Genomic DNA, 14,124 nt, shown 5'->3' with positions numbered 1-14,124 from the left:
CATATATATATATATATATATATATATATATATATATATATATAAAGACTTTATTTTAGACACATGCTATTAACATGTAATGCCAGAATACATTTCAAATCCAAGCCCCGGAGTCCAATCAACCAGAAGAGAGAGTATTGCCCAAGGTCACGCAAAACATTCAGTAAGTTCCAAACCTGTTCCACCTGCTAAATACAACCTTCAACTTCTCCAACTCAGTAAATGCAATCACTCAGCAATCCTGTTCTAGTGTGACGAGCCCTCTTCTCCTGATCCCACCAATACATAGGGTAAATGCTGCAGGTGGAGTAATAAAACTGTAAATACCTACAACTAATGTGTCTACAACCAAATCCTAAAGTGAGCACTACGTCCAAAATAAGATTAAGGGGTAAATACCTCTATGAAACAGTGCAAATTGTCCAAATAATGCAAATATCTATATTATTATGCCACATCAATTGTGAAAGCCTTTAGTCCATTGTGTATATGATAGAGCGGTTTTATACATGCGGCTATGCGTGGCTCACGACATTGCTCCATGCTGAAAACAATAACGGACTATTCTGCAGTGCCCTGTCTGCCCTGGAATGGAAGAACACTTTTTTTGGAGTTTCAAAATATTCACTCCTATATGATAATTAATGTTGATCCATCACAGTTAATAACAGTATATACTATCAACTATTCATCAATATCAGTGGTCTTTATTTAGTTATACAGTATGTGATATTATAGCGCTGTCTATATCCTTCTACATACAAGCAAATCAGTACAAAATCTGTAAATATAGACTTAGAACACGAAATATACCGTAGTCCAAAATATGAACCTCATCACCCATCACGATGATGGGATGCGTTGAAAACCTCTGTCCGAAAACGGCTGTAAAATTGCGGTGTCTTGATGATGCCGTGTGTAAGAGTGGCCTAAGTCAGTAGTAAAATATGAAAAGCCCTGAAAAAGTGTATTTTTAGTGGTGTTTTCGCATAGGAGGTCTGGTTACCCGTAAAGCTAGGACTGCCGGTGTGGAGGTCTGGTCCCTACCATTTTGGTGCCAGGCGTCCTCACCAGGTAAGTCCCCTCATTCATTAATTTATCTATATGATTTTGAGTATTTGACTTTTTCCTCCGTGGCGCTATCCTATTCTTACTATCTCTAATACAGAAGTAGAAAACAATAAAGCTTTGATCAATCCAACATGGAGAGTCCTTCTCTACCCCACTCAAGTTTCGCTTCCACAGTTGCTTCCTGCCATGGAAGGGTTATATACCATTTCAAATTAGCATAATCCCACCTCCATAGGCTGATAGAACCAATAACATGCAAAAACGAAAATAAAATTATATAAAATGTATCAAAAATTATATACAGTGCATAAAACATCCACCAATGCAGTTTCCATTCTTTAAACCAGCCTCCAATATTATCTCCATTCCCAAGTTGACTCCCAATGTCCCACACTGAACTCGTCAGAGCAATCAGATTCATTTCCAATATATGAATTACCTGTTCATAAAGATGACTCACATGGTACAAGTCTTCCAATAAAGACACTGGATTTCTTTCTCCTCTTACACTCATGAATTCACTTGCTTAGTCGTTCTTCAACGCACCCGATCACGGGGGCCAATCAAAAGTACTACCCTAATAATATCCTGCTACACTAAAATCCAGTTATTCCATCTGCATCTCTATATTATTCTATCTATCCAAAAACAATGCAAAACTCTTCTAGGACCTTAAATAGGACTACAAATTACACAGCAACATTATACAATGTATGAAGACCACAAAAAGGGTTGGATTTCAAAATCTTGGTTCAAACCCATCGGAAAAATTATTGGACATTTTATTGTATTTCTCTTCTGCCTACAGCTGCTTTTTTATTACACCCTCTCCTCTATTACCCAGAACTTTAATTCCATAGTGGAACTACCATAAACTTTTTTTGAAATGAAGTGAAACACTATAAGTTTCCAATCCAATATGAATATTATATGTGTTCCTCCACTGTAACCTTCAACTTACGGAGAGTCTACCCACATACTGCAGGCCACAAGGGCACTCCAGCATGTAGCCGACACCCTCCGTCTCGTACCATGTGTTACCCCTAACCAAAAACTCCTCAGAGGAAGTATAGGAAGCAAAATTATCAATCCATCCATATGTTTCTTATGTTCTTGCAGTCTTTACAAAAAGAGGCTGTTGCGCAATAGGGAATTTTTAGTAAGACTAAAACTAACGACGAAAAACAAAAGGCGGCTTTTTGGGAATAATCTTCCCCAAAACAGGATCGCCCCCTACATGTCATGTCCTAGTGACTAGTTTAACTATTTTCTTTGAGAGATTTATATTAACATATCTAGTAATGAGTGAAAATTGTCTATCTTCATAGTCTACATTTTCTCTCTTGCTACTTCAACTATGATTCCCCCATATTCTTTTTCTACAATCTTCCTCTTAATAAACTAACTCCGTTCAAGGAAATCTTTCTTACTACAGTTACATTTGATTCTCCTAATTTGATTTTTCGGAATGTTATTAATCTGATGTGCATGACGGCAGCTTTTTATGTACCCATTACGATCAGGCATGAAAAACATCCTAAGTCTTGAATGCATCCACCTCAATGAAAATAGTAAAAGCTAAAAAGTTAACACCCTGCTGACTACTTTTGCAAGTAAATTGGATATTCCACTTATTATCCTTGAAAACTGTCATCCAATGTTTCAATGAATTCTCATCGCCTCTCCATACAAACAGGCAGCCGTCTATGAATCCTTTCCTTGTTGCAAGGCCTTTGAAACCCCAGGGGACCAACTTATCCATGATATATGAATCTTCCCACTGTGTCATAAATAGACTGGCATAACGGGGGGCAAATTTCACTCCCATTGCAGTCCTAGTTTGGGTAGGAGAAAAATTAAGGAACTTTATATGATTAGCAGCGTCTCATCACTTTAAGGAAATGTCGAATAGCGCCAATCCCTTTATCCTGGGGAATAACTGCATACAAAGGACTGACAAGATCATATTGCCCATTCCACAATAACCTAACCAGAATCACAGAAAATTATAGTATATCTTGATCATATTTCTGGAGAAACAAAAATCTAAAGATTACCAAATTTTGGCCAACAAGGACAAAATGCCTGATACTATCAGACGACCAGGTCGCTTAGAGGCATTTTCATGAACCTTCGGTAAATAGCATATTACATGTATTCGAAGATTTTCTATCATTCTATACTCATATTCCTTCTTATTTATTGTCCTATTCTCAAAACCCATCACCATCAAAAGAATAGTGTCTAGTTCTCTCTTCTATCTCCCAGTAGGGCCTCCCGCCCTCTAACAGAGCTAACAAGGTCATCAGAATCCTTTTCATTTGTCTATGCTAATCAGAGGACTTTAGCACAGCTCTACACCCCCTTCCTTTATCTATAGGCCTAATGATGATGAAATTAGCCTTCTGTGAATTCAAAAGCTCCTCCTTGTCTCCAGGTCCCAGATTCCTCAGACCACCCATCTTCATTGTGGAATGTTCAAAGTCCAAGAGGATGCATGTTTTAAGGCATTAATATACTTAATCCCACCATATTTTGGGTTAAAACTAAATTTCTCCCTAAGCCCAGTATGAACGCATCCTACAATTTATTGTGTAAAGTTCCTAAAAGGGACATTAGTACTTAAACAGTATGGCTGACTGCACCCGAATGGGTCGGATTCTGCATGCGGGAGCCTGCAAGCAGAATCCGGCTTTGACCGCAGCCGGCGTCCGTGCATACCTGCTTCTTGTCTTCTTTATCTGTACTGTGGATGGCTGCGGCAATGAAAGCAGTCTGCGCTAAATCCGCGCAAAAATAGAACATGCAGAAATCGCAATCACTGTCTGCTCGTGTGAGCGTACATGTGAATGTTCTATTCTTGCTAATGGATGCGGAATGCCATGGGTGACGATCGCGGATTCCGCAATCCAAATCCTGCCATGTGCAGCCGGCCTATTTCTTCACTATTTCAGACGGGTCATTGATCCAGGGATTATGCCAATTGCCAGATTGGAGTCGAGAAGGTTTTTTTCCCCTTAAATAGGGAATATTGGCTTCTACCTTATCGTGTTTTTATTTTACCTTCCTCTGGATCAACATTGGTTGGCAGGTAATAGGCTGAACTAGATGAACATATGGCTTTTTTGTCAAATCGTCACACCATCATGAGACGGACATCCAAAGGTTCCAGAAAGCTGCTTTATTATCAAAGTCAAGTAATGATAAACTTTTTGAAAAAGGCATTCTATTCTACCAAAACATCCCCGAATGGAGCAGGAAAGCAGAACCCCGAGCACAGATGGGAAACTACCCTAATTATTACTGAACCTGGAGCTTTATGGAACCTTTGGATGCTTGACTTGTGATGCTGTGACCCTTTGACAAACAATGGTATATCACTAGGCAGTCAGACACCAACTGATCCTCCGAATGAAGGTGCCAGATTTTGGGTTAAAGCGACCCACTGGTTTAAGAACAAAATTCCACCCCAAGACGATAGGGGGTGGGGTATATTACCTGCAGTCATTCCTCTCTGGCAGCCTTCTGACTTGCTAGTTCCAGGTCCTATGTTCGGCCATCCAAGATGGCCAATGCAATCTTCAGACTACATAATCCCCACAGTATATTCTTAGTGTTATATTACCAATGGACTATATTTGCTCTCTGTTTTGCTCATGTGATCAATGCTGGCCAATCAGAATGTGCATTAGGCAAGAAGAAGATTACGGTAGCCATCTTGGATGGCCAAAAATGGAGCTCAGAGCCGAAAGATCGCAGAAAATAAACCCACTTCTCCCTCCAGTCCCGGGACAGAATTCTATCCCAACACCGTCGAGTCACTTTAAGAGGAATGGCATCTTCACAAAGTCTCCCTGCGCCACTCTTCCACGCACTGTGCAGGGAACTGCTACATGGTCCCACCTTTGCCCCTTTGGTCTGGGGATCAGAAGTGATCGCAAAGTGGTGCCAAACCCAATGTTATGACTTCTTATAATGGGAATTTAAAGGTTAGGAAAAACATGCTTAATTATTGCTAATTGTGCCCAGGGCTGGCAATGAATACAGAGGGCGCTTTGGGAAAGGTGACTGAAACAAAGCCAGAGGTAATTTGCATTATAAATGCTTTGCATGTGAAATACACAGGTAAATAGATGGCGTTTCACGAAATCTTAGACCAGCCACTTCGGTGTCGTATTATATGTTCAAATACATAAGCGCAAACTCTCAACTAACTCACAAACTTTATCCAGATAAGGAAGCCTTCTTACTTTCAGCTCTTGGCGAAGGTGCCAAGCAATAACGGTCGCAAACCTTTGCTCTTACTCCCACATACTGTATATTCTGCTGCCAGCTGAACGAGTGGCTCGGTGGGTAAACAAATTTGTGCCCTTACTGCAATAGCTATAAACTAGCAAAGTGATGTACAACATTGTTCCAAGTGACATAGCAAGCAGACTGTGCAGACCCCGGCCGGAAGCTGTTCTTCAATAGGTCCTTATTGTTCACCCCTGCCTCTTTCTCTTAGCAATAAGGAATGAAGGCTATGAACGTGTTAAATTGTAGTACTTGGCGTTCTTAATTAATTGCTCTTCTTCTTCTTCATCATGTCTGAAGAGTTTTTCCATCAGGTCTTATTTCTTAAGAGGGTTTTCTGGTTAAAGGGGTTGTCCAGGGTTTTAAATAACATGGCTGCTTTCTTCAAAAGTGCCACCCTTGTCTGTGGGTTGTATCTGGTATGGCAGCTCAGCTCCCGATCACTTCAATGGAGCCGAGCTGCAATACCACCCACAACCCTATGGGCAAGGGTGGCGCTGTGTTTGGAAGAAGGCGGCCATGTTTTTCTAAACCTGGACAACCACTTTGAAATTGATATTCTTTCCTTAGGATAGGCCATCAAAATGACATTGGTGCTGGTCCAACTCTTGCCAAGCCTACCAATCAGCTGTTTGAAGGTCGAACCCCACAATATAATATTGATTGCCTATCCTAATGATAGGCCAACAATTTTAAAGAATTGGGAAACCCTTTTAACTACTTTCAAGGTCTACAGTGTACAGGCGGTGGCTTTAAGCATATTGTTGACAGGATGTGACACATCCATAAAAATTAGGGCTCGTACCCACGGCTGTATGCATGAACTGCTTTACATATTCCTCAGCCATATGATCTGCCGGCCGAGACCACGTATGGCTGCATATGGCATTGGGCATATCCGCATATTACATGTCACGGACATGCACAGTGTAATTTTTTTTTAAATTCCTAGCATATGGAAACGCTGCCCCTTCGCCATGTATTGCGTATGGACAGTGTATAATAAGCAGCCCATACAAGTGTATAGGGATCACGCTGCGTACGTACATAATACAAATAGCACATGCTGCAATGGCAAATTCAGTTGCGTCCTGGCAGAAATATTACACCCATGTGAAAGGGCCCTTAGGGCGAAATTGAACCACAACACACAGCTGCCACTGACGAACTCCACACCAAAACTTACATGGCTAAATGTGGATTTTGGAGAGGAATTGCAGGCAGAATCAATCCATTTTAAATTCCATATCAAAATCTGCATGGAGGCAGGGTGGATTTTGGTGCTGAAATTTCTGCATGTTGCTGCAAATTCCGCACGTGTAAACGTACCCAAAAGAGACCATTCACGCGGGACGGAATAAGTCACACATTAAATGAATGGCTGAGCGCTGTCTCTGATTAGTCACAGCCCTCAGCCAATCAGAGGCAGTTCTTTCTGGAGGCGGGGATTTTCCAATCCTGACCACCAGAATACAGATGAAGACTGACGGGAGCGGGGAGAAGATCCGGACAGCGCTTCTAGGTGAGTTAAATTTATATATTTTTTTACCAGCTAGGGATGATTTTTGGGATAGGGCTTATATTTTAATTCTGTCCCAAAACGGGACAAAAACACGCTCATGTGTTTAAGCCCTTGAGCCCACTGTCCACGGGCATGGTTTCGTCGGCGGTAAATCGCCGGCGAATCACGCCGTCTGAAGCTTTCCATAGCGTTGCCATGGAAAGCGCCAGCCTCCTGTCCACGAGCGGAGAATCATTGCGATTCTCCGCTCGCGGCCGGCAGTTCGCAGCATGCTGCGAATTGCCGCAATTCTCCGCGGTCAGCCTATCTGTCAGATAGGCTAACAACAAAGATCCGTCTGCTGGCTCCTGCTCCCGGCCGGCTCCCACGGCGGATCTCCGCCCGTGGACAGGCAGCCTTAAGCCGACCTCATATGGGCATAAGTGTATTTACATGCACATTACCACTACGTATTTGTTCGTTGGGGATTGCGTTTTGCACATTCCCGTGTGCGTTTTACGGCATTTTTTGAGCGTGCATGTCGTGTGTATTTGTACGTGCAGAAAAACGCACAAGCATCCTCCCATTTATTTCAATAGGCATTCAAGTTAAATTAGTTTAATACGTTCTGTTTGTGCCCAATACGCAGGAAAATAGAACTTGCTGTGTATTTTTTTTGCGTAAACGCAATGCACGTGCACAATATGCTCATGTGAACAAGCCCATTGAAATAAATGTTCTATTCACTGTGTATTGCGTGCACCAATGCGTCCATGTGAATAAGCCCCTAGGGACCTTTCCCAGAATAGGCCGCACGACGCACTGCAAGCTACGGTAGATTCCGAACCAAAATTGCTTAAAACCAGCCTAAAATGCTGCATCAAAATCCACAACTAGACCATTAGATTTTGCTGTGAAATTCTGTAACGGCGAATTTGGCTGCGTTCTGCAGCGTAATTCCGTCTGGTGTGAAAGGTCCCTTAGTGTACATTGACACATAGCTGATTTGCTGCGGATTTTAGCGCAGATCTGCGGAGATTTAATCCCTGCAATTTGACTTCATTTGAAAGGGTAAACTCTACTGCGGATCCACACGAAAATCCATGACGAAATCTGCGGCAAATCAGAGATCCGATGCAGCATGGGACCATCAGTTAAAAATTCTAACGAGGCAGATCACCGCGTGTGCCGGCTATTCAGAGTCCAGAACAGATGCAAAACTTGAAGAATGAAGTAATACTTGTCTAACATTCGCAGGAAGTTCATTGTGCGATCGCAGCCGCCACCAGGGCTAAAAAGGAGGCATTAATCCAATAAAAAATGTAGAGCAAAATCCATATTTTTCCATTTTAAATCCCACATTTTGTCCAGATCTGCGTCTATCAACTTTCCAAAGTTCAGCAAAAGTAGAGAAAGTTGTAACATCACTATATACTAAGTTCTAAGTGTCATATACTGTACATGATCTCCCATCCAGCTCCTGTCTGCACCTTTAAGACACACCTTCCCGAAACTGCTTTACACAATGCCTCCCCGGGTCACTCAGAGGGAGCAAATTGCGAAAACAATCGCATCAAAAGCCTGAGAGGAGAGAACAGGTTCCACAGCTCCCCGCAGCAAACTATGTGACTGCGCTGCCAAGACCACAGCGGTGCCCATGCACAGGTGACCTGGCAGGGACTTGCGTGCCCCACAGTGACCGTCAGTCTCTTTACCCCTCTATGTGATCGGTCACAGCGCGGACATCCTCACCTGCCGGTGTCTGGGCTCACAGGTGCTTACCGTTCTGAGGGACGACACATTCCACGACGAGATACAGGAGGAATAAGACAGTCCATATACCCGCCAGATGCTCCATCCTGGTCAGTGACAGCAGGCTGAGAGGGTTAGTAGCGAGCGAAGGACATGACACTCCAGAGCCACACGAGTCCCGCACTGAGCGCGGCCCGGCCAGCGGTATGTGACAGCACTTGTCTCCTCCACATTCCTCGTTCGGAGAAAGTTACTTAGGCCCCGCCCACTGGCCTTCTGATTGGCTCAGACGCGCAGCTATGGAACGTTGAGAGTGATGAGAATTCTGACTCTTCGTTGAATACTATTGCTGTCATCTCTGCTGCACGTCCTCTGCTGCTGATGGCCGGAACGGACGGGAGTCCTCACCCCGGTCATGCAATCACTGCGATTACTGGAGCTGATGGGAGTCTGCAGAAAAAGCCCTTTTACACTAAAGGAAAAAATCGTTCAAACAAGCGAAAATGAACGCTCGTTCTGTATAAACGTAGCTAACGATCAAACAACGAACAATAAATCGTACGCTTTTGGTTTATCAGTCATTTTATACAAATCATCGTTGGCTCATTCGCTAGTCTTTCAGTTTGAATAATGATCATTCAATCATTCTCATTCACTGAGGGCTTAGGCCTTGTTCACATGAGCGTGCTTTTAGCGCAGTATAGGTGCTTGGAAACATCGCGGATATATATCGCACTAAGAATAGCATGAACGGGCGATTTCCCTGCTATTAAGTTTCAAGCTAATTAGGCGTGAAATTGCCCATTCACGCGATCGGGAGCTGCGTGTTGTATGTTATGTAGCTTCCATAAGAGTCTATGGAAACTCCTGCGCATCATGCACCAAAGATAGGTCAGGTCGTATCTTTTCACGCAGCACAGACCTTAGATGCGGCATTGTAGCCACGCATGGGCTATCTTTGTTAGGTGCAAATTTTTTGCGCGCCTAAAATTCCTTCATCTGAACAGTTCTATAGGAAACCTTTGGTTCTATTAGACACGATCTTTTCACGCGCATATACTGCGCTAAAACCACGCTCGTGTGAGCGTGGCTTTAAACAAATGAACATGTTTTTCTCCCGTTATGCGTCCGTGATAATAATGGCGGCATAGTGGGACAAAACCAAACCACTGCTTTCAATTGATTTTAGTGGTTTTGTTTTCACTATTGGGATTCTCACGTGTTAGGCCGCTTTCACGAGCTTCAAAATTGTGCGATTTTACAGCAACGCAACAGTGCTACAAAACGCATGTTTGTGTGCGCATGTTTGTGAAACACATGCTTTCCAATGGGTTCCTTCACATTAGCGATGTTTTTACTGATGATATGTTGCTTGAAAAAAAAATTTGCGGCATGCTCTATCATTCTGCGATGTGCTATTTTTTGTAGCCCATGTTTCCCTATGGAGCCTCCTTGTTTATCGCATAGCAGGAACTTGCAATTTTCATGCTATGCAATATATTTTTAACAGTAGAAACTCATTAACTTTCTTGTGTTAAAATTACAGATAGCAGCGACGCGCTGCGTGATTTTTCACAAGAAAAAGCATCACTGATGCTACAAAATCGCGTGTACAAATATCGCTGTCGCCTTGTGAAAGAGGCTTTATTTGTACAGGGGAGTAAAGATAGGACGTGCCCAAGTACTAACTATGTGCTACTTTTTTCAAACTCCTGTGTTGAATACGCTCGCCATTGATTTCAATGGGCGGTAAATCACGTTTAAAAATGCTTGAATGCCGAAAATAGAACAGACAGCGCTCAAAAATTGCAGTGTTAAAAATGCTACATTCGAACACTTGTCGGAGAAGCCCCATTGAAATCAATGGAGGGGTTTTACAGCATTTAACTCAGCGCTGTAAAAAGCAGGCTGTGTGAGAACAGCCTAAGGGGACCTTTCACCTGGGACAGAATAGGCCACACAACGCACCGCAAGCTGCGGTAATAGAACCTGTTGACTTCAACGCGTTTGTTCACATGCACATATTTTTACTGTGCTTTTTGGTCACAAAAATGGCAGCATACTCTATTTTCCTACACATGTGCGCACCAAAGGTCCCCATAGAAGTCAATGGGGGGGTGCACAAATGCACATGCAATACGAAAAAGAAATGTGTGAAACACTTGCATATTTCCGCTGGAAATAAGACTAATTAGCTATTTTAATTGGTGTGTTTGTGCGTGCAAATGAAAATGCTTTGCGGACGCAAAAAATACAATAAAATATGCCGATGCGCACGCAAAAAAGCATAATTCGTTGCACAAAAATGCTATGACCATGTGTGCACTATTATAAATATGGTCATCTGAGGGGCATTTTTGCATTTTTCTTGCGCGTCTTTTCACGCAATTGTCAATGGGACTTTCTAATGTTAAAAGCGCATGGCACAAAAATTGCAAAGCACAAACTTGCGACGCGTTTTTAACATTAGTAAGTCCCACTGACAATCGCGTTAAAAAAAATGCAGCAATAACGCGTGAAAAAACGCGCAAGAAAAACGCAAGTGGGTGTTCACCCTTAGGGCTTATTCACACAGCGTATTTTTCCTCAGTATTTTGTGAGCCAAAACTAGGGGTAGAATATAGAAAGATAAAGTATAATGGAAAGTTTTGCATTTCTTCCGTATTTTGGACCCGCTGCTGGTTTTGGCTCACAAAATACTGAGGAAAAATACACCCTTGTGAATAAGCCCTTAGGGTTATTCAATGTAGACATTCCACCTCACTGAGCCCTGTAGCAGGTATAGCACATTTAGGTCTCCTTCACACGGGCGACAAAGTTGTACAATTTTGAAGCGTTGCTACAATGCTACAAATCGCATGTATGTGAAGCTCATGCTTTCCTATGGGTTCTTTCGAAAACATCCAATGTTTTGTAGCATGCTACATCCCGACACAAAAACCTTGCAAAATTTGGACCCTATGTTTCCCTATCGAGCCTTCCCCTCTGTTGCATCGCATCGCACGAAAACGCGATGCGATGCAACTTTGACAGTAGAAAATGCTACTGTCAAAGCTTTAATCTAAGCCCTAACTTCATTAAAAAAAAATACACATACATCACCTTAGACGCGCTGTCAGCCTGGCCGCATCTCTCGCTGTTCTCGGTGCTATCAGCTCAGAGGGATACCAGCTGACAGCTCCAAGAACAAAGCAGCTGTTTGCATATACAAAGCAGCTGTTGTTGTTGGAACTGTCAGCGGTGTCCCGCTCCGCCTGCATTTAAGTCTTAAGCTATTATCTGCGCTCAGATCCTTTGTTCTCCACGGAGAATAATGCTATCAGCACACCCCGTAGAGAACTGCTAATAAAAGTGAATGATGATTTTTAGGTTAGCTTGAATTTAATGATCAGCTAACAGTGCCCGAAAACGCGGACAATGGGAGCACATTTACACGCACAGATTATCGCTAAAACGATTGCCGATTAGCAATATTTTTGCGATGTAAATGGGCCTTAACACATCACTCATTAATACTAATACTAAACTCTCTGTTACCCAATTAACCCTAAACATGTACCTCATCATCCCCATTCTACTACAGTCCCTTTGGGGAGCTACTTCTCCAGTACACATTTGTCTGCCATAGTCCCTCTAATGTCCCTCACACTAAAACATCAGAGACAGTTCTCACATGTCTAACAGCTTGCTCTTTATATGAGGCTTGTGGCACTGTTTGCTTCCGGAACCAAGTCCCATGTGAGAGGGAGTCTCCCTCTCCTTCCATGCAGCTTGTCACCATTATCTTTGGCCCCCAGGTCATCACGTCCCTTTCGTAGCGGAGACTTGGACACTGGCCGCTCCCCAGCATGGGGATGTGGTCTGCAGCTCTGAACAGCCTCCGCCACTCTAAGAGAGTCTATCAGTGCTGCTGCTACTCTCCTTTGTACTGCGTCACCACACATGAATACTGAAACCAGTGAATGACTGCAATGGTAAGATGAACGATGAACAGCATATGACTGCTGCAGGAGCTTCTGGGACCAGAGTGATGGGGACCGGAGCAAGGGCACAGGAGCCGCAGACATTTAACCGGTTCACACTGCATAGATTTATATTTTATCCTGTTCCCAGTGCTTTGCCACTTTTTTAATGACTCGGAAACACCTTTAAGAGTGACTCCTGTTTACACGGCTCGACAGTCGCTTGGTTTTGAAGTGAGACAAAAACCAAGCAACTCTGACAAATCAACAATTTGTTGCTCAAGGATTACAGAAGTCAGACTCTAACTAATAATAAAATGATGACTCTCATATACTATAGATATGCCATTACTTTATATGATTGGAATACCCCTTTAATATGCATCTGTTAGGGCATACTCTAGATATGCCATAATCCACCTTAATATTGAACAGCCATGGGGGACTTACTAGGCCCAGGGCTCTCGGTATTACATCATCAGTCCTGGTGATCAAATTCTTTTCTGATTTCAGTACTTCGTACAGGAGAGCAGCTGTCAATCACAGCTGCCTCCAGATGGTGATCGCACAGGCTGAAAGACTTGTAGCTGCTGGGAATGACCCTCCACAATCTCAACATCTGAGCCACCTAAAGTTGGCTACCACCATAACTTTACAGACGGTCTGTATAGATTTGGGACTTTTGCATTCATAATAAAACATTGATGGATTTATGATGTTTTATATATAGGTTATTGCAATTATCAGCATTTTACAGATCACAGTAAATGTTGCTAATGTTGCTAAAGCTTTTTGAACATTTTGCCCTGCCTCTTAGCGCTCATTGGTTCCCAAAAACACATACCATGTTTCCCTGAAAATAAGACCTATTTAAAAAATAAGCCCTAGCCTGATTTTCAGGATTTTGAGGATGCTTGAAATATAAACCCAACTCCAAAAATAAGCCCTAGTTACATTACATAAAAAAAACAAGAATACATTACTTAGCAGGCTCAGTCCAGAGCATGGGTGCAGTTCACGTGATCCTCGGCTGCCCAGATAAGATCACTTCCTGGTTACAGTATTAATAAATCCCGCCTCCACAAAGCGATGGCTGTGATTGGTTCTGTGAGTGCTGCATTTATTGGCTGAGATGCGCTCGAAGAACCAATCACAGCCATCACTTCAAGCAGGCGGGATTTCTGAATTGGCTGAGATGCCACTAGGTAAGTAAAATAAGACATTCTCCACAAATAAGCCCTAGCGCATCTTTTGGGTCGAAAACTAATATAAGACAGTGTCTTATTTTGGGGAAACTCGGTTAATACATGTGAGTGAACCTCGACTGAACAGTACCTGCTGGTCTTCAAAAAAACACTCACTTCTACTGTCTTTGATGGTTTTGGTCCAGGAAGAGACCCCAGCAGTGAGAATTCATTCAAAGACCTACATATTTATATGCATTCACTGGACTTGGCAATCAATTAATGTGCATTGGGGAGAGGTCAAAGAGCCTCACGCCCTTAACTAGTTGACGATCAATATATTGGCCTTCCCACTTGC

At 42.7% G+C, this 14,124-nt stretch overlaps 1 protein-coding gene across 2 annotated transcripts in view; it reads right to left on the bottom strand.

Annotated features, from left to right (window-relative positions):
- ERBB3 (erb-b2 receptor tyrosine kinase 3) overlaps window positions 1–8,845 on the bottom strand; it is an 85,384-nt gene extending 76,539 nt beyond the window's left edge. Inside the window, exon 1 of one of the 2 annotated variants that reach the window (XM_066585102.1) lies at window positions 8,651–8,845. In XM_066585102.1, the coding sequence (XP_066441199.1) occupies window positions 8,651–8,726 (76 nt within the window). In that variant the 5' untranslated portion in view covers window positions 8,727–8,845. Of the gene's footprint in view, window positions 1–8,620 lie in introns of both variants that reach the window. The other variant, XM_066585111.1, reaches the window with a different exon arrangement.
- Window positions 8,846–14,124: the final 5,279 nt, after the last annotated feature.

This window comes from Eleutherodactylus coqui, chromosome 1, assembly GCF_035609145.1.
Source record: "Eleutherodactylus coqui strain aEleCoq1 chromosome 1, aEleCoq1.hap1, whole genome shotgun sequence".
Taxonomy (NCBI): Eukaryota; Metazoa; Chordata; class Amphibia; order Anura; family Eleutherodactylidae; genus Eleutherodactylus; species Eleutherodactylus coqui.
Note: the sequence above shows the minus strand (reverse complement) of the source record. Positions and strands in the feature narration are given on the sequence as shown.